General features: G+C 43.6%; 1 protein-coding gene across 5 annotated transcripts in view; it reads left to right on the forward strand.

Annotated features, from left to right (window-relative positions):
• VPS53 (VPS53 subunit of GARP complex) overlaps window positions 1–19,638 on the forward strand; it is a 188,095-nt gene that overhangs the window by 70,049 nt on the left and 98,408 nt on the right. For 3 of the 5 annotated variants that reach the window (XM_030800063.1, XM_030800062.1, XM_030800064.1), the window contains one exon: window positions 1,445–1,564. In XM_030800063.1, coding sequence (XP_030655923.1) covers window positions 1,445–1,564 — 120 coding nt within the window. Of the gene's footprint in view, window positions 1–1,444; window positions 1,565–1,712; window positions 1,748–1,843; window positions 1,869–19,638 lie in introns of those variants that run through there. The other 2 variants (XM_030800065.1, XM_030800066.1) reach the window with 2 other exon arrangements.

Consider the following 19,638-nt stretch of genomic DNA (forward strand, 5'->3'; position numbering starts at 1 on the left):
GTCTCAGGCTGGGGACTCCCCCTGCTCCAGCCTCAGTGTGATTCCGTATGTGGACAGGGAAAGCGCATCTTCATAGAAACTGAGATACAGCATTCGAAGTCCTGGGTGGGGAAGCGGGAGAGTGCCTTGAGGGAAAGAGGAGGAGAGGTGGGCCCCTTCCTGACCTCTCTAGGTATTGGATGAGCTCCAGGGACCCCGGTCCACTCTCCTGTGAGCGGTGAGAGCAGCGGCCAGAGGGAGACCAGAGGGTGGTCACATTTGTTCCTTCCTCGGGTGGTCGGTGTCCACCAAACCATCAGACCAGGTGGTGGTAAGACCTGGTGGTGGTAAGACCTGGCGGTGGTAAGACCAGGCGGTGGTATCAACAGAACACCTCGGCTTGAACGTGATCCTGTCTTTTTCAGTGCCTCTTACGGAAAAGGATTATGGATTCCGTGATCCTGTCTTTTTCAGTGCCTCTTACGGAAGATCGTAAATTACAAATTTAATGAAATAGCCCAACCCTAATGAAAAATTTAGATCTAATAGTTTATATTTCCTCCCTGTGTGTAACTTAATTTTATCAGCATCCTTTTATTTAAGCGTCATTAACCTTAGCAGTAGGGAAAGTAGAGGTCTGTGACACAGATGCCATAGAACCTACAGATTTCAGTTAATAGGTAAAGGTGTGCCCTTTGTGTATTTTTGTTTTTGTTTTTGAGACGGAGTTTCCCACTGTCGCCCTGGCTGGAGTGCAGTGGCGTGATCTCGGCTCACTGAAACCTCCGCCTCCCAAGTTCAAGCGAGTCTCTTGCCTCAGTCTCCCGAGTAGCTGGGACTACAGGCGCCCGCCACCATGCCCAGCTAATTTTTTGTATTTTTAGTAGAGACGGGGTTTCACCATGTTGGCCAGGATGGTCTCGATCTCCTGACCTCGTGATCCGCCCGCCTCAGCCTCCCACAGTGTGGGGAGGACAGGTGTGAGCCACCGCGCCCAGCCACACCCTTTGTGTTCGGTTTGCTCATAGGCTGTAATCCTCACATAGTAACATCCCTACCCCTGTTCTCTGTCCCAAGCTTGCTAATCCCATAATATCCAACCCAAATTCTAAATTCATCGTCTTCCCAGATTCCCCTCCCCACACCAAATGAGAATTCATCACTCACACATTCTTCCCACTGTAGCACATGACTTGTACTTCTGTTTAGAACATGGTTCATCCTATTTGATACTAGTTAGATGTGTACTTGACTCTCTCCCTTACTATATGATGTCACCTTGATGATTTGGACCAGGTCCTATTTTTTCCTCCCACAACGCACAGCAGCTTATATTACTCAGCGCTCAATGAACGTTGATTCAGCTGAGTTGACGTCTGTTTGAGAGCTAGCGTAGGTTGTTCTGTGTCTGTATCTTGCCTCCTTAGTGTTTTTCTAGACTTTTAAACTTATTCTTTCCTTGCAGAGCCATGACCAGGCGAAGACAGTACGGAGAAGTTGCTAATCTCCTTCAGGGTGTGATGAATGTCCTGGAGCACTTCCACAAGTATATGGGAATTCCACAGATCCGGCAGCTCTCCGAAAGGTAAACTGTCACCAGAGGGAAAGTAGATGGGGATTCCACAGATCCGGCAGCTCTCCGAAAGGTAAACTGTCACCAGAGGGAAAGTAGATGGGGATTCCACAGATCCGGCAGCTCTCCGAAAGGTAAACGGTCACCGGAGGGAAAGTAGATGGGGATTCCACAGATCCGGCAGCTCTCCGAAAGGTAAAAAAAAAAAAAAAAAAAAAAAAAAAAAAAAAAAAAAAAAAAAAAAAAAAAAAAAAAAAAAAAAAAAAAAAAAAAAAAAAAAAAAATGGATTCCACAGATCCGGCAGCTCTCCGAAAGGTAAACGGTCACTGGAGGAAGTGATCTTGCTTTCAGAAGAGGACCTGGTGCTAGGAAGTGCTTAAGCACTTAGCTCAGCATGTTCACTGCAGAATCTTAGTGTGTGAAGGAACCTCAGATGCTGCCTGATCTAACTCTGTCTGGTGCAGACGTGCCCCCACTTTACCCCTGACCATGTCTTCCAAAGCTGCCTATGGTGGATAGTTACAGTTGTATATATGGACAACTCTCAGTTGTCCCCATTTGTGAGAGAAACTGCTCTATTTCTTTGTAACAAACCAGCACAAAACTTAGTAGCTTAAAACAATAATTGTTTTGCACGTATAATTTGGCCTGGCTCGGGGACCAGCTTATCCCTGCTCCGTGCAGCATTAGCCGAGGCAGCTCAAGAGGGGACTGGAGAACGCATTGGCTCACTCTCAGGGCTGGCACCGTGGTGCTTGCTGTCAGCTGGGAGCTCGGCCAGGCCGTTGCTGGGATTCTTTGTTGTCTTCCGTGGGCTGCTTGGACTTCCTCACGGTAAGGTGGCTGGTTCCAAGAATGAGCGTCCCAAGAGAACCAAGCCTTGGAAATTTCATAGCATCACTTCTGCCATAGTCACAAGGCTGCTAAGATTCAAGAGGAAGGAACATAGTCTTCTCCCACCTGCCAAGCTAATGGGAGGAATGTCAGTCACATTGTTACAAAAAGCACTGGGATGGGATAGATTGCTGTGGCAGTGTCTTTAGAAAATACAGTGAGCCACAGCCAGGCACAGTGGCTCACACCTGTAATCCCAGCACTTTGGGAGGCCGAGGCAGGTGGATCACCGGAGGTTAGGAGTTCGGGACCAGCCTGGCCAACATGGCGAAACCCTGTCTCTACTAAAAATACAAAAATTGTCTGGACATGGTGGCGGGTGCCTGTAATCCAAGCTACTCGGGAAGCTGAGGCAGGAGAGTCACTTGAACGTGGGAGGCGGAGGTTGCAGTGAGCTGAGATCGTGCCATTGCACTCTAGCCTGGGCAACAGAGCGAGACTAAAAAAAAAAAAAAATACAGTGAGCCACTAAAACTTTAGATATGATAAAAAGATGACTTTCCCCCCAACCTTATTCTTTTTTTTTTTTTTTTTTTTTGAAACGGAGTCTCGCTGTCGCCCAGGCTGGAGTGCAGTGGCGCGATCTCGGCTCACTGCAGGCTCTGCTCCCTGGGGTTCACGCCATTCTCCTGCCTCAGCCTCCCGCGTAGCTGGGACTACAGGTGCCCGCTGCCTCGCCCTGCTAATTTTTTGTATTTTTAGTAGAGACGGGGTTTCACCGTGTCAGCCAGGATGGTCTCGATCTCCTGACCTCGTGATCCGCCCGCCTCGGCCTCCCAAAGTGCTGGGATTACAGGCGTGAGCCACCGCGCCCGGCTCCCCCAACCTTATTCTTTCCTTCTTATTGCTGTTGAGTTTTAATCCCAGATTCAGATCCAGTGGAAAGGAAAGTAGTTTCTCAGAGCGAAGGAAGATGGGGATTCTAAGGGGGGATGAGGAGGAGTTGATGCAGAGCCTTTTGTGTTAGAAGCAGGAGCAGGAAGAACACTGAGAAGGCAGAGACCATCACAACTGACAAATTCTAACCTTCCTTGCAGCAAAGAAGAAATGAAGGGGTTGTTACTGAGCAGAGCTACGTTTCTGCCTCTGCCTTCTTTATAAGGCCCGAATGCTACAGGCTTCTTTGTTTTCCTTAAGTTTCCTTATTTGTAATTATATAAGTAATACACATATACTTTAAAAAACAGAGACAGGGTCTCACTCTGTCACCCAGGATGGAGTGTAGTGGCACAATTATTGCTCACTGCAGCTTGGAACTCCTGGGCTCAACTGATCCTACCACCACAGTTTCCCAAATAGCTGGGACTACAAGCACGCAGCACCTCACCCAGCTAACTTTGTTACTTTTTTGTAGAGACAGGGTCTCACTCTGTGGCCCACAGCTGGTCTTGGGCTCCCAGTCCACCGGGGTTACGGGTGTGAGCCACTGCATCTGGCTCCACATTTTCTCTTGTTTAAAAAGGTCAACTATGTATACAGATGAAACCTAAGTTCCCTTTACCTAGACTTCAGAATCCCATTATTCTCCTCAGAGGTGGTAACTATTATCAGTTTAATGGCTATCGCTCCGAATTTGTGTGTGTGTATTTACATAAATCTATAGTTTCAATGGCTATCGCTCCGGATTTATGTGTGTATTTACATAAATCTATAGTTTCAATGGCTATAGCTCTGGATTTGTGTGTGTATTTACATAAATCTATAGTTTCAATGGCTATAGCTCTGATTTTGTGTGTGTGTATTTACATAAATCTATAGTTTCAATGGCTATCGCTCCGAATTTGTGTGTGTGTATTTACATAAATCTATAGTTTCAATGGCTATCGCTCTGATTTGTGTGTGTATTTACATAAATCTATAGTTTCAATGGCTATCGCTCTGATTTGTGTGTGTATTTACATAAATCTATAGTTTCAATGGCTATCGCTCCGAATTTGTGTGTGTATTTACATAAATCTATAGTTTCAATGGCTATAGCTCTGGATTTGTGTGTGTATTTACATAAATCTATAGTTTAATGCTATCGTCCGGATTTGTGTGGTATTTACATAAATCTATAGTTTCAATCGCTATCGTTCTGGATTTGTGTGTGTATTTACATAAATCTATAGTTTCAATGGCTATAGTTCTGGATTTTGTGTGTATTTACATAAATCTATAGTTTCAATGGCTATCGTCTGATTTGTGTGTGTATTTACATAAATCTATAGTTTCAATGGCTATTGTTCTGGATTTGTGTGTGTATTTACATAAATCTGTAGTTTCAATGGGTATTGCTCCGGATTTGTGTGTGTATTTACATAAATCTATAGTTTCAATGGCTATCGTTCTGTATTTGTGTGTGTATTTACATAAATCTATAGTTTCAATGGCTATCGTTCTGGATTTGTGTGTGTATTTACATAAATCTATAGTTTAAATGGCTATTGTTCTGGATTTGTGTGTGTATTTAAATAAATCTATAGTTTTAATGGCTATTGGTCTGGATTTGTGTGTGTATTTACATAAATCTATAGTTTCAGTGGCTATCGTTCTGGATTTGTGTGTGTGTATTTACATAAATCTATAGTTTCAATGGCTATTGTTCTGAATTTGTGTGTGTATTTACATAAATCTGTAGTTTCAATGGCTATAGCTCTGGATTTGTGTGTGTATTTACATAAATCTATATTTAATGGTTATTTTTTTTTTATTTGTTTCTGGTATTTGTTTGTGTGTATTTACATAAATCTATAGTTTTAATGGCTGTAGCTCTGGATTTGTGTGTGTATTTACATAAATCTATAGTTTTAATGGCTATCGCTCCAGATTTGTATATTTACATAAATCTATCATTTCAGTTAATGGCTTTGCTTTTGCTTTGTTTTGTTTTAACTAAATGGTTTCATAACTTACGCTTTATTCTAAAAACTGCTTTTTGTTTTCAACCACGTGAATTTTAGATATTTTTTTTTCACATCAGTGTGTATAGACCTGCTTCATTTTCTGGAATCGATGCACAGAACCCCACAGCACAACATACCACAGATTATTTCACCATTTTGGTAGCACTACGTTGTTGTTGCTAATTTTTAAAATGTGCCCCTTTTGCACATATGCAAGTATTTCTCAGGGACAGATTCTGGGTTATAGGTTTGTATACATTTAAAATTTTAGTAACTACTGCCCATTTGCCCTCCAGCAAAGCTTTATATACTTGTAGTACGATCTGTACAGTATGAGAGCACCCTTACCCTCAGCAGCACTTGATATTGTTGTTTTTCATTTTTATCTATCTCATGGTTGAAAACGGTATCCAGTTCCTTTAATTTTCATTTCCCTTGTAGCTAGTAAGATTAGTGTTTTGTTTTTTGTTTTGTTTTGTTTTTTTGAGACAGAGTCTTGCTGTGTTGCCCAGGCTGGAGTGCAGTGGTGTGGTCATAGCTCACTGCAACCTGGAACTCCTGGGCTCAAGCCATCCTCCTGCCTCCACCTCCTGAGTAGCCAGGAATACAGGCAAATACCACCATGCCTGGCTGATTTTTAACATTTTTCCGTAGAGGTGGGATCTTCTTATGTTGCCCAGGTTGGTCTTCAACTCCTGGGCTCAAGGGATTCTCCTGCCTCATCCTCCCGAAGTGCTGGGATTACAGGCGTGAGCCACTGTACCTAGCCCCAGTTGTATTCTTCATCTAAAGACTCATGAGTTTCTCATACTCTAAGAAATTATTCTCCTTTATTCCTTTCTTTGAGTAGTCTCTACAATTTGGTCTCTGCATTCTCTCCTTGTGGAATTCTTGTTACGTGAACCTTGGATCTTCTAGATCTGCTGCCATGTCTCTTAATTTTCCTTTCATGCTTTCCATCTCTTTGTCCTTTTGAACTGCTTTCTGAATGAATTTCTCAACCCAGTCTTCCTCTTTTAATTTATTCTTCACTTGCATCCATTCTGCTATTTGGACCAGCTGTTGAATTTTTATTTTAACAATCCAGCTTTTTAATTTCCAGCATATCTAGCTGATTCTTTTCTCATGGGCATAATATTCTCATGTCTCTCCCACGGAATAGAAATTATGTGTATGTTAAAGCACTGGGTTGCCTGTTCCATTTCTCTGTTCTACAGTGTACAATCTTCAGTGCCTGTTCCATTCCTCTATCCTATAGTGTAAGATCTTCAGTGCTTGTTCCATTCCTCTATCCTCCAGTGTAAGATCTTCAGTGCCTGTTCCATTCCTCTATCCTATAGTGTAAGATCTTCAGTGCCTGTTCCATTCCTCTATCCTATAGTGTAAGATCTTCAGTGCCTGTTCCATTCCTCTATCCTATAGTGTAAGATCTTCAGTGCCTGTTCCATTCCTCTATCCTCCAGTGTAAGATCTTCAGTGCCTTTTCCATTCCTCTATCCTATAGTGTAAGATCTTCAGTGCTTGTTCCATTCCTCTATCCTATAGTGTAAGATCTTCAGTGCCTGTTCCATTCCTCTATCCTCCAGTGTAAGATCTTCAGTGCCTGTTCCATTCCTCTATCCTCCAGTGTAAGATATTCAGTGCCTGTTCCATTTCTCTGTCCTGCAGTGTAAGATCTTCAGTTTGTTCAGCATGGCAATTCTCTCTCTTTAGCATTTCTCAAATGTTTGGTGATTCTTAGCGGAAACCTCATTTTTATTTTATTTTATTTTATTATTTTTTGAGACCAAGTCTCGCTCCATTGCCCAGGCTGGAGTACAGTGGCACAATCTCAGCTCACTGCAATCTCCGCCTCCCGGGTTCAAGCAATTCTCTTGCCTCAGCCTCCCGAGTAGCTGGGACTATAGGCACCCACCACCCACGCCCAGCTAATTTTTGTATTTTTAGTAGAGACGGGGTTTCACCATGTTGGCCAGGCTGGTCTCAAACTCTTGACACCTCAAGTGGTCCACTTGCCTCAGTCTCCCAAAGTGCTGGAATGACAGGTGTGAGCCACCACGCCTGGCCTCATTTTTATTTTTGACATTCTCTATTAGTCTGATCAAGAATGCTCTTTTACTGCTACCTGCTCGTGGGTGAGAAATGGGAATTGCTACTTGGCTAAATGTATCACACAGACAGCTCTTCCAAAGTGAGGGGGGCCAGACCTGGAGAAACCTGCCAGGTGACTGTCCTAGCGGCTGATCCCCTAGGCTTGGAGGCTCCCTCGTCTTCTTGGGTGTCGGCAGCTCCTCTGGCTACTGCTGAAGTTCTCAGACCCAGAGGCCCACCCCTACCACCTGACGTGAGCATTCACGCATTCACACTGTGGGTGCAGACAGACATGGACAGTGGCTGATTACTCCTATTGCAGGGCACAGCATGTCCCGCTGGCAGCAGTCCCAGGGTCCCGTCCTGCTCCTGGTATCGCCACCTTCATGTCTTTCATTTTCGAGAAGCATTTTTGGGCAGTGATTTTCCGTCATCCTTCCTACCAGGAAGTCCTCAGGCTTCTAGTATACCACTTTTCTTGCCTGGATTTGGATTTTCGTGAAAATCTTTTTATTATTTCTGAGGCTCCGGGGCAGGAACGGGAGGTTGCAAGGTGTGCTCAGTGTGCATCTTCTCGTGGAAATGCCAAAGAACTCTCAGGGAATGTTGGAGCAGAGCTTGGCAGAACGCTAGGGAAACCGCCACCCTTTCCCTCATCCTTCCTACCCCTCACACCTAGAGCCGACGGATCGCCTTATCAGACCGGACTGTGAGGCAGCCAAGAAAGCAGGCGAACTGCAAGAAAGAAGGAGCTTGGATGCAGCAGGCAGATTTGCTGTCAGCAGATGGGCGAGGAGGAGGAAGGCAGTCCCTCCTACCCCTGCTCTCAGGATGATTCACAGTTGATCTCTTTCACATTCATTTGTGCTTTTCTTCATTTATGTGATATTTACTCTGCATTTTCTACATCCTAGGCCCCGTGCTAGGGGACTGAAGGCACAAAGATAAGAAATACACACTCTCTGCCTTCAAAGAATTCACCATTTTTGTGTGGAGAAGAAAGACATTAATAGAAGATTCCAGCAAAGCAGATGTAACAAAACTGGTATATGCTGTACAAGGCATAGCAGGATCTCAGAAGAGGAACTGATAGACTGAAGCAGGGGCTGAGGGCAGGGGTCGTAGACAAACTCCTTTTTAATCTGAATCTTAAAAGAATGGGTGGGATCTTACCGATGTGATGGTAAGGGGGGAAAGAAGGAAGAGGGAGTTTTATGGAGTTTGGAGGCAGCAGAGGGAGACAAGGCTGCGTAGGTAGATCGGGTCAGGTTTTATATGCCCTGCTAAACAATGTATTTTTTATTCTGTGGACGGTGAAAGATTTTTAGCATGGGCAGCCTGATCTCACTTGCATTTTGTAAAAGGCTAGTGGATTATAGAGTTACAGGAGTCTGGATAGTAGGAGTACGTTCTGGATTAGAAAAGATAAGACCCTATGAGGCAGCGGCCACGCGGTCACGGAGACGTGTGTGGGAGCCGATCTCCAGTCAGTGTAAAGGAGGGGGTTGTGCATGGCAGGAACATGACAGAACTAGCGTTTATTTGGCAGAAACCAGTGTAGGGATTCGTTAATAACTCAAAATGGATCTATAACCTAGATGTAAAACCTAATTCTAAAACTCTTAGAAGAAAACAGAGCAGATCTTCACAGCACTGAATTTGGCAGCAATTTCTTGGATATGACACCAAAGTCCTTGGCAACAAAAGAAAAACATAGATAAATTGGACTTTATGAAAAATTTTAAAACTTGTGCATGAAAAAACACTATCAGCAGGGTAAAATGGCAACACACAGAATGGGAAGAATATTTCCAAATCATTTATCTGATAATGGTTTAATATCTAGAATATATAAAGAATTCCTCAAAATCAACAACAAAAAGCCAAACAATTAACAAACGAGCAAAGGATTTGAATATGCATTTCTCCAGAGAAATATCTAAATGGCCAATAAACATGAAAAGCGCCCCCATTAGGATGTGAGGTGACACTGCATTGTGGTTTCCAGCTGCATTTCTGTAATGGGCTTTTCAGTTTGATGTAGTCCCACTTGTTTCTTTTTGCTTTTGCTGCCTGTACTTTTGGTGGGCTCTTTGCTTTTCAACATTTTTTCAAAGAGGTAGTTTTAAAAATTTGAAGGAACTTTATAATCACTGTTACAATCACATTCCCTTAAAAATAGAAAATCCAGCATTCTGTGAATATATCTCAGTGCTCCAAACGTTCATTATCACGTAGGGTTGCTGCAAACACAGGACGATTTACTTTTCTTTTAGTTCCTTTCACAATCTCTATTTGCAATAATTTTGTGTAGGTTAATACAGAATATGTGCTATTAAGTAACACTAAAAAGGCTGGGCATGGTGGCTCACACCTGTAATCCCAGCACTTTGGGAGGCTGAGACAGGCGGATCGCTTGTGCTCTGGATTTCGATACCAGCCTGGACAACATGGTGAAACCCTGTCTCTACCAAAAATACAAAAAGTGAGCCGATGTGGTGGTGTGTGCCTGTGGTTCCAGTTACTCGGGAGGCTGAAGTGGGAGGATCACTTGAGCTCCGGAAGTGGAGGCTGCAGTGAGCTGAGGCTGTGCCACTGCACTCCAGCCTGGGCAAGAGAGTAGACCCGTCTCAGAAAAAAAAAGTAACACTAAAAAGAGCACAAGAGGAGACAGCTTCTTGTTTTTATTTTCAGTGCTTGACTAGAATTGTTTTTTTAAGAGGTACCAAAAGTTTGAGAAAAGTCCAGACTTCTTATTTTTAGCATCCTTTCTGGTGAATTTTCTTCCCTTATGTTTACGTGCTGATGGTAGAACCATCTGGAAATGATAGAAATAGCTATTTGTTGTGAGGGGCGGGAGATGGCAAGTGGGTTACTACCCTCTGCATTGCTTCCGTTTCTCGAATTTACTGTCTTGCTGTCTGTAAACTGTAGAAGTCATGTGAAAAGTTGTGTTCTGAAATCTTTGCCTGTACGTTTGAAATAGGAAGTTCATGAGCCTTGATTTGAGCATAGCTAATTCTTACAACCACCCTTTTGGCAAATGCTTCTACGCTTAACGTAGCATTAGAGGAAACAGTTTTTTCTTTAGTATCTTTACATTTCAAATCCTCCTGGCCTAAGCATATCCATGAAAGGAATGTTTCTAGTCATCAGTCAGTATTTCCCTACGAAGAATGGAAGAGTCTTACATTCTCTTGAAAACCATGAAACTCTTGAACTAAAATATATTTTTCACAGCCATTTCTAACCTCTTATAAATGTGAGAAAGGCTTGGCAGGTCTCATGGTGTAGTGAAAAAATAACTCAACCTGGAAACGGACAGGCCTGCCCAGCTCTGTGGCTTCAACGAGTTCCTCCTGGGCCTCCTGGGTTGCCAAGTATGAGTGTTGTCCCCGGTTTCCAAGTGTGAGTGTTGTCCCCGGTTTCCAAGTGTGAGTGTTGTCCCCGGTTTCCAAGTACGAGTGTTGTCCCCGGTTTCCAAGTGTGAGTGTTGTCCCCGGTTTCCAAGTACGAGTGTTGTCCCCGGTTTCCAAGTACGAGTGTTGTCCCCGGTTTCCAAGTGTGAGTATTGTCCCCGGTTTCCAAGTACGAGTGTTGTCCCCGGTTTCCAAGTGTGAGTGTTGTCCCCGGTTTCCAAGTGTGAGTGTTGTCCCCGGTTTCCAAGTGTGAGTGTTGTCCCCGGTTTCCAAGTACGAGTGTTGTCCCCGGTTTCCAAGTGTGAGTGTTGTCCCCGGTTTCCAAGTGTGAGTGTTGTCCCCGGTTTCCAAGTGTGAGTGTTGTCCCCGGTTTCCAAGTACGAGTGTTGTCCCCGGTTTCCAAGTACGAGTGTTGTCCCCGGTTTCCAAGTGTGAGTGTTGTCCTTGGTTTCCAAGTGTGAGTGTTGTCCTTGGTGATCTCAGAAGTGTCTCACAGGGTCACTCAAGATTCTAGGCTGAGATTCTTTATGGTGCCTGTTTGGAACTATAGCATCTGACTAATTAACCCTGCTGTTTAGAAGACCGTGGTTTGGGAGGGCGGTATATTGATTTGGGAACTGTTGGGGGTGTTTTCTTTGGGACTGTCACTCACAAGGTAACAACTTATGAAAAGCTGAGAACACCTTTAGGAAAGGGCGCCTTGGAACAGCGCTGCAGTCATGTGGATACAGAGGACACCTTTGAACAGCCCTGCAGTCACATGGCACGGAGGATGCCAGAAACCACCTGGTTGATGTTCCTTTCTGGGCAGCACAGTGAATCTTTTGTTTCTGAAGAGTGACCCATTTGGGGTTGCCACCATGCAACAGGCTGAACTTACTTGGATGCCAGGAGGAATTTTTGTTTTCCCTGTTCTCTATGAGTTGTAGGCGGACTTTCACAAGCATGACTAGGAAATCAGTTGGGCACGGTGGCTCACGCCTGTAATCCTGGCACTTTGGGAGGCTGAAGTGGGCAGATCACTTGAGCCTAGGAATTTGAGACCAGTCTGGGCAACATGGCAAAACTCCATCTCTACAAAAAATACAAGAATTAGCTGGGCGTGGAGGTGCACACCTATAGTTTCAGCTATTCAGGAGGCTGAGAGAAGGGAGGATCACTTGACCCCAGGAGGTTGAGGCTGCAGTGAGCCACGAATGCACCACTGTACTCCAGTCTGAAAAGAAAGGAATGACTAGGAAATCTTGGTAGTTCAGCACATCTATCTGCTTTGCTGACAGTTATCAGTAGAGCTACCTCTTTATAATAGGAACTTTTCATGGTTAGAAGAGGAAGGAGTTTAAAGGAATGAGGCCAAAGATACATTCTTCCAAGTCTGTTGACTTCTTTCTAGAATCCTATTTAAGCAATTGCTTATAAAGACTGCAATTCACATCTCACCCTGAAAATGCATGGCATTGAGGTTTAGGTCTGTAGATACCATCAGTGATGTCTGTAAGGGAATGGTTGCTCTTTCATCTGAGTCATTGATAGCCACTTCACAAACTGCTGTTGGTAGAGGCCGGGCGCAGTGGCTCACGCCTGTGATCCCAGTGCTTTGGGAGGCTGAGGTGGGCGGATCACCTGAGGTCAGGAGTTTGAAACCAGCCTGGCCAACATGGTGAAACCCTGTCTCTACTAAAAGTACAAAAAATCAGCCAGGCATGGTGGCAGGCGCCTGTAATCTCAGCTACTTAGGAAGCTGAGGCAGGAGAATCCCTTGAACCCGGGAGGCGGAGGTTGCAGTGAGCCAAGATTACGCCATTGCACTCCAACCTGGGAGGCAAGAGTGAGACTTCGTCTCAAAAAAAAAAAACAAAAAAAAAAACTGCTGTTGGAAACATTGACATTTATATGCAGAAGCGTATCCTTCTGCTCCAGGATTAAGCATACATCTAACCTGTAGCCACCTGTAAAGCCAGTTAGCACTGTAAGATGGGTGTTGTGGAATAATCAGTACTGAGGAAGATATAGAATCATCTAGTATGGGCCGCTAGCCCCACCCTCTGATTTCACAGCTATTCAAAGTTGTGACCCACGGGGAGGAAGTGACTTGTGATTACGCAGCTCGCTAGTAACATAGCCAGATCCAGCTTATCTCAAGAGGTGACTTTGAAAATGAAGAACATGGCGACATAGGTGGTTCCAAGATGGCCGAATAGGAACAGCTCCAGTCTACAGCTCCCAGCTTGAACGACGCAGAAGACGGGTGATTTCTGCATTTCCAACTGAGGTACCGGGTTCATCTCACTGGGGCTTGTTGGACAGTGCGGGCAGGACAGTGGGTGCAGCCCACCGACTGTGAGCCGAAGCAGGGTGAGGCATCGCCTCACCCGGGAGGCGCAGGGGGTCAGGGAATTCTCTTTCCTAGCGAAAGGAAGCGGTGACGGATGACCTGGAAAATTGGGTCACTCTCACCCTAATACTGCACTTTTCCAATGGTCTTGGCAAATGGCACACCAGGAGATTATATCCCACACCTGGCTCGGAGGGTCCCACACCCACAGAGCCTCACTCTTTGCTAGCACAGCAGTCTGAGATCAAACTGCAAGGCAGCAGCGAGGCTGGGGGAGGGGCACCCGCCATTGCTGAGGCTTGTGTAGGTAAACAAAGCGGCTGGGAAGCTGCAACTGGGTGGAGCCCACCGCAGCTCAAGGAGGCCTGCCTGCCTCTGTAGACTCCACCTCTGGGGGCAGGGCATAGCCGAACAAAAGGCAGCAGAAACCTCTGCAGACTTAAATGTCCCTGTCTGACAGCTTTGAAGAGGGTAGTGGTTCTCCCAGCATGGAGTTTGAGATCTGAGAACGGACAGACTGCCTCCTCAAGTGGATCCCTGACCTCCTAGTAGCCTAACTGGGAGGCACCCTCCAGTAGGGGCAGACTGACACCTCACACGGCTGCATACCCCTCTGAGATAAAGCTTCCCGAGGAACGATCAGGCAGCAACATTTACTGTTCAGCAATATTCGCTGTTCTGCAGCCTCCACTGCTGATACCCAGGCAAACAGGGTCTGGAGTGGACCTCCAGCAAACTCCAACAGACCTGCAGCTGAGGGTCCTGACTGTTAGAAGGAAAACTTAACCAACAGAAAGGACATCCACACCAAAACCCCATCTGTACGTCACCATCATAAAAAACCAAAGGTAGATAAAACCACAAAGATGGGGAAAAAACAGAGCAGAAAAGCTGAAAATTCTAAAAATCAGAGCGCCTCTCCCCCTCCAGAGGAACGCAGTGCCTTGCCAGCAACGGAACAAAGCTGGATGGAGAAAGACTTTGACGAGTTGAGAGAAGAAGGCTTCAGATGATCAGACTTCTCTGAGCTAAAGGAGGAAGTTCGGACCCATTGCAAAGAAGCAAAAAACCTTGAAAAAAGATTAGACTAATGGCTAACTAGAATAACCAGTGTAGAGAAGTCCTTAAATGACCTGATGGAGCTGAAGACCATGGCACGAGAACTACGTGATGAATGTACAAGCTTCAGTAGCCGATTCGATCAACTGGAAGAAAGGTTATCAATGATTGAAGATCACATGAATGAAATGAAGCAAGAAGAGAAGTTTAGAGAGAAAAGAGTAAAAAGAAACAAACAAAGCCTCCAAGAAATATGGGACTATGTGAAAAGACCAAATCTACGTCTAATTGGTGTACCTGAAAGTGACGGGGAGAAAGAACCAAGTTGGAAAACACTCTGCAGTATATTATCCAGGAGAACTTCCCCAACCTAGCAAGGCAGGCCAACATTCAAATTCAGGAAATACAGAGAACGCCACAAAGATACTCCTTGAGAAGAGCAACTCCAAGACACATAATTGTCAGATTCACCAAAGTTGAAATGAAGGAAAAAATGTTAAGGGCAGCCAGAGAGAAAGGTTGGGTTACCCACAAAGGGAAGCCCATCAGACTAACAGCTGATCTCTCGGCAGAAACTATACAAGCCAGAAGAGAGTGGGGGTCAATATTCAACATTCTTAAAGAATTTTCAGCCCAGAATTTCATATCCAGCCAAACTAAGCTTCGTAAGTGAAGGAGAAATAAAATCCCTTACAGACAAGCAAATGCTGATAGATTTTGTCACCACCAGGCCTGCCCTACCAGAGCTCCTGAAGGAAGCACTAAACATGGAAAGGAACAACCGGTACCAGCCACTGCAAAAACATGCCAAATTGTAAAGACCATCGATGCTAGGAAGAAACTGCATCAACTGACGAGCAAAATAACCAGCTAACATCATAATGACAGGATCAAATTCACACATAACAATATTAACCTTAAATGTAAATGGGCTAAATGCTCCAATTAAAAAACACAGACTGGCAAATTGGATCAAGAGTCAAGACCCATCAGTGTGCTGTATTCAGGAGACCCATCTCACGTGCAGAGACACACATAGGCTCAAAATAAAGGGATGGAGGAAGATCTACCAAGCAAATGGAAAACAAAAAAAGGCAGGGGTTGCAATCCTAGTCTCTGATAAAACAGACTTTAAACCAACAAAAGTCAAAAGAGACAAAGCCATTACATAATGGTAAAGGGATCAATTCAACAAGAAGAGCTAACTATGCTAAATATATATGCACCCAATACAGGAGCATCCAGATTCATAAAGCAAGTCCTTAGAAACCTACAAAGAGACTTAGACTCCCACACCATAATAATGGGAGACTTTAACACCCCACTGTCAACATTAGACAGATCAACGAGACAGAAAGTTAACAAGGATATCCAGGAATGGAACTCAGCTCTGCACGAAGCAGACCTAATAGACATCTACAGAACTCTCCACCCCAAATCAACAGAATATACATTCTTCTCAGCACCATGTAGTACTTATTCCAAAATTGACCACGTAGTTGGAAGTAAAGTACTCCTCAGCAAATGTAAAAGAACAGAAATTATAACAAACTTGTCTCTCAGATCACAGTGCAATCAAACTAGAACTCAGGATTAAGAAACTCACTCAAAACCGCTCAACTACATGGAAACTGAACAACCTGCTTCTGAATGACCACTGGGTACATAACGAAATGAAGGCAGAATTGAAGATGTTCTTTGAAACCAATGAGAACAAAGATACAACATACCAGAATCTCTGGGACACATTTAAAGCAGTGTGTAGAGGGAAATTTATAGCACTGAATGCCCGCAAGAGAAAGCAGGAAAGATCTGAAATTGACACCCTAACATCACAATTTAAAGAACTAGAGAAGCAAGAGCAAACACATTCAAAAGCTAGCAGAAGGCAAGAAATAACTAAAATCAGAGCAGAACTGAAGGAGATAGAGACATAGAAAACCGTTCAAAAAGTCAGTGAATCCAGGAGCTGGTTTTTTGAAAAGATCAACAAAATTGATAGACCGCTAGCAAGACTAATAAGAAAAGAGAGAAGAATCAAATAGACGCAATAAAAAATGATAAAGGGGATATCACCACCGATCCCACAGAAATACAAACTACCATCAGAGAATACTATAAACACCTCTACGCAAATAAACTAGAAAATCTAGAAGAAATGGATAAATTCCTGGATGCATAAACCCTCCCAAGACTACTAAATCAGGAAGAAGTTGAATCTCTGAATAGACCAATAACAGGCTCTGAAATTGAGGCAATAATTAATAGCCTACCAACCAAAAAAAGTCCAGGACCAGATGGATTCACAGCCAAATTCTACCAGAGGTACAAGGAGGAGCTGGTACCATTCCTTCTGAAACTATTCCAATCAATAGAAGAAGAGAGAATCCTCCCTAACTCATTTGATGAGGCCAGCATCATCCTGATACCAAAGCCTGGCAGAGGCACAACAAAAAAGAATTTTAGACCGATATCCCTGATGAACATCAATGCAAAAATTGTCAATAAAATACTGGCAAACCAAATCCAGCAGCACATCAAAAAGCTTATCCACCATGATCAAGTGGGCTTCATCCCTAGGATGCAAGGCTGGTTCAACATATGCAAATCAATAAACGTAATCCAGCATATAAACAGAACCAAAGACAAAAACCACATGATTATCTCAATAGATGCAGAAAAGACCTTTGACAAAATTCAACAGCCCTTCATGCTAAAAACTCTCAATAAATTAGGTATTGATGGGATGTATCTAAAAATAATAAGAGCTATTTATGGCAAACCCACAGCCAATATCATACTGAATGGGCAAAAACTGGAAGCATTCCCTTTGAGAACTGGCACAAGACAGGGATGCCCTCTCTCACCACTCCTATTCAACATAGTGTTGGAAGTTCTGGCCAGGCAGGAGAAAGAAATAAAGGGTATTCAATTAGGAAAAGAGGAAGTCAAATTGTCCCTGTTTGCAGATGACATGATTGTATATTTAGAGAACCCCATCATCTCAGCCCAAAATCTCCTTAAGCTGACAAGCAACTTCAGCAAAGTCTCAGGATACAAAATCAATATGCAAAAATCACAAGCATTCTAATACACCAATCACAGACAAACAGAGAGCCAAATTATGAGTGAACTCCCATTCACAATTGCTTCAAAGGGAATAAAATAACTAGGAATCCAACTTATAAGGGATGTGAAGGACCTCTTCAAGGAGAACTACAAACCACTGCTCAATGAAATAAAAAAGGACACAAACAAATGGAAGAACATTCCATGCTCATGCATAGGAAGAATCAGTATTGTGAAAATGGCCATACTGCCCAAAGTAATTTATAGATTCAATGCCATCCCCATCAAGCTACCAATGACTTTCTTCACAGAATTGGAAAAAACTAAAGTTCATATGGAACCAAAAAAGGGCCTGCATTACCAAGGCAGTCCTAAGCCAAAAGAACAAAGCTGGAGGCATCACGCCACCTGCATCACGCCACCTGACTTCAAACTATACTACAAGGCTATAGTAACCAAAACAGCATGGTACTGGTATCAAAACAGAGATATAGACCAATGGAACAGAACAGAGCCCTCAGAAATAATACCACACATCTACAACCATCTGATCTTTGACAAACCTGACAAAAACAAGAAACAGGGAAAGGATTCCCTATTTAATAAATGGTTCTGGGAAAACTGGCTAGCCATATGTAGAAAGCTGAAACTGGATCCCTTCCTTATACCTTATACAAAATTAATTCAAGATGGATTAAATGTAAATGATGAGTTAATGGGTGCAGCACACCAACATGGCACGTGTATACATATGTAACAAACCTGCAGGTTGTGCGCATGTACCCTAGAACTTAAGGTATAATAATAACTTAAATGTTAGACCTAAAACCATAAAAACCCTAGAAGAAAACCTAGGCAATACCATTCAGGACATAGCCATGAGCAAGGACTTGATGTCTAAAACACCAAAAGCAAAGGCAACAAAAGCCACAATTGACAAATGGGATCTAATTAAACTAAAGAGCTTCTGCACAGCAAAAGAAACTACCATCGGAGTGAACAGGCAACCTACAGAATGGGAGAACATTTTTGCAATCTACTCATCTAACAAAGGGCTAATATCCAGAATCTACAAATAACTCAAAAGCAAATTTACAAGAAAAAAAACAAACAACCCCATCAAAAAATGGGTGAAGGATATGAACAGACACTTCTCAAAAGGAGACATTTATGCAGCCAACAGACACATGAAAAAATACTCATCATCACTGGCCATCAGAGAAATGCAAATCAAAACCACAATGAGATACCATCTCACACCAGTTAGAATGGCGATCATTAAAAAGTCAGGAAATGACAGGTGCTGGAGAGGATGTGGAGAAACAGGAACACTTTTACACTGTTGGTGGAACTGTAAACTAGTTCAACTATTGTGGAAGACAGTGTGGCAATTCCTCGAGGGTCTAGAACTAGAAATACCATTTGACCCAGCTATCCCATTACTGGCTATATACCCAAAGGATTATAAATCATGCTGCTATAAAGACACATGCACACGTATGTTTATTGCGGCACTATTCACAATAGCAAAGACTTGGAACCAACCCAAATGTCCATCAATGATAGACTGGATTAAGAAAATGTGGCACATATACACCATGGAATACTATGCAGCCATAAAAAGGATGAGTTCATGTCCTTTGTAGGGACATGGATGAAGCTGGAAACCATCATTCTCAGCAAACTATCGCAAGGACAAAAAACCAAACACCGCATGTTCTCACTCATAGGTGGAAATTGAACAATGAGAACACTTGAACACAGGAAGGGGAACATCATACACTGGGGCCTGTTGTGGGGTGGGGGAGGGGGGAGGGACAGCATTAGGAGATATACCTAATGTAAATGATGAGTTAACGGGTGCAGCACACCAACATGGCACATGTATACACATGTAACAAACCTGCACGTTGTGCACATGTACCCTAGAACTTGAAGTATAATAATAAATAAATAAAGTATACATAATAATTTAATGTAAAAAAAAGAAAATAAAGAACATGGCAAGGAGGTCTACAAATCAGAGACTGGTAGTTTTTCCTCTTTTTTTGTCTCTGGTGATACCAAGTGCCATCACAGGCTGTGGTCCTCCCTTCTGCCACCTCAGTTTCAGAGTCACCAAGAATTCAGAGTAGGGAATAGTTCGGGCCAGAGGCAGAGCCGGGCCCACCAGTGTCACTGAGATGGTCAGTAGTCCTGAGAATGTGACTGTGGGTGCCCTGGCCAGCGGTGGGACTTCCCCTGTGAGGAGAACCTCCTTCCTCTTCTTAACCATGAAAAGTTCCTACTATAAGTTCCCTGTGTCTTAGGAGGGAACTGGTGCTGTCTGTGTG

This window comes from Nomascus leucogenys, chromosome 19 (assembly GCF_006542625.1).
Source record: "Nomascus leucogenys isolate Asia chromosome 19, Asia_NLE_v1, whole genome shotgun sequence".
NCBI classification, from domain to species: domain Eukaryota; kingdom Metazoa; phylum Chordata; class Mammalia; order Primates; family Hylobatidae; genus Nomascus; species Nomascus leucogenys.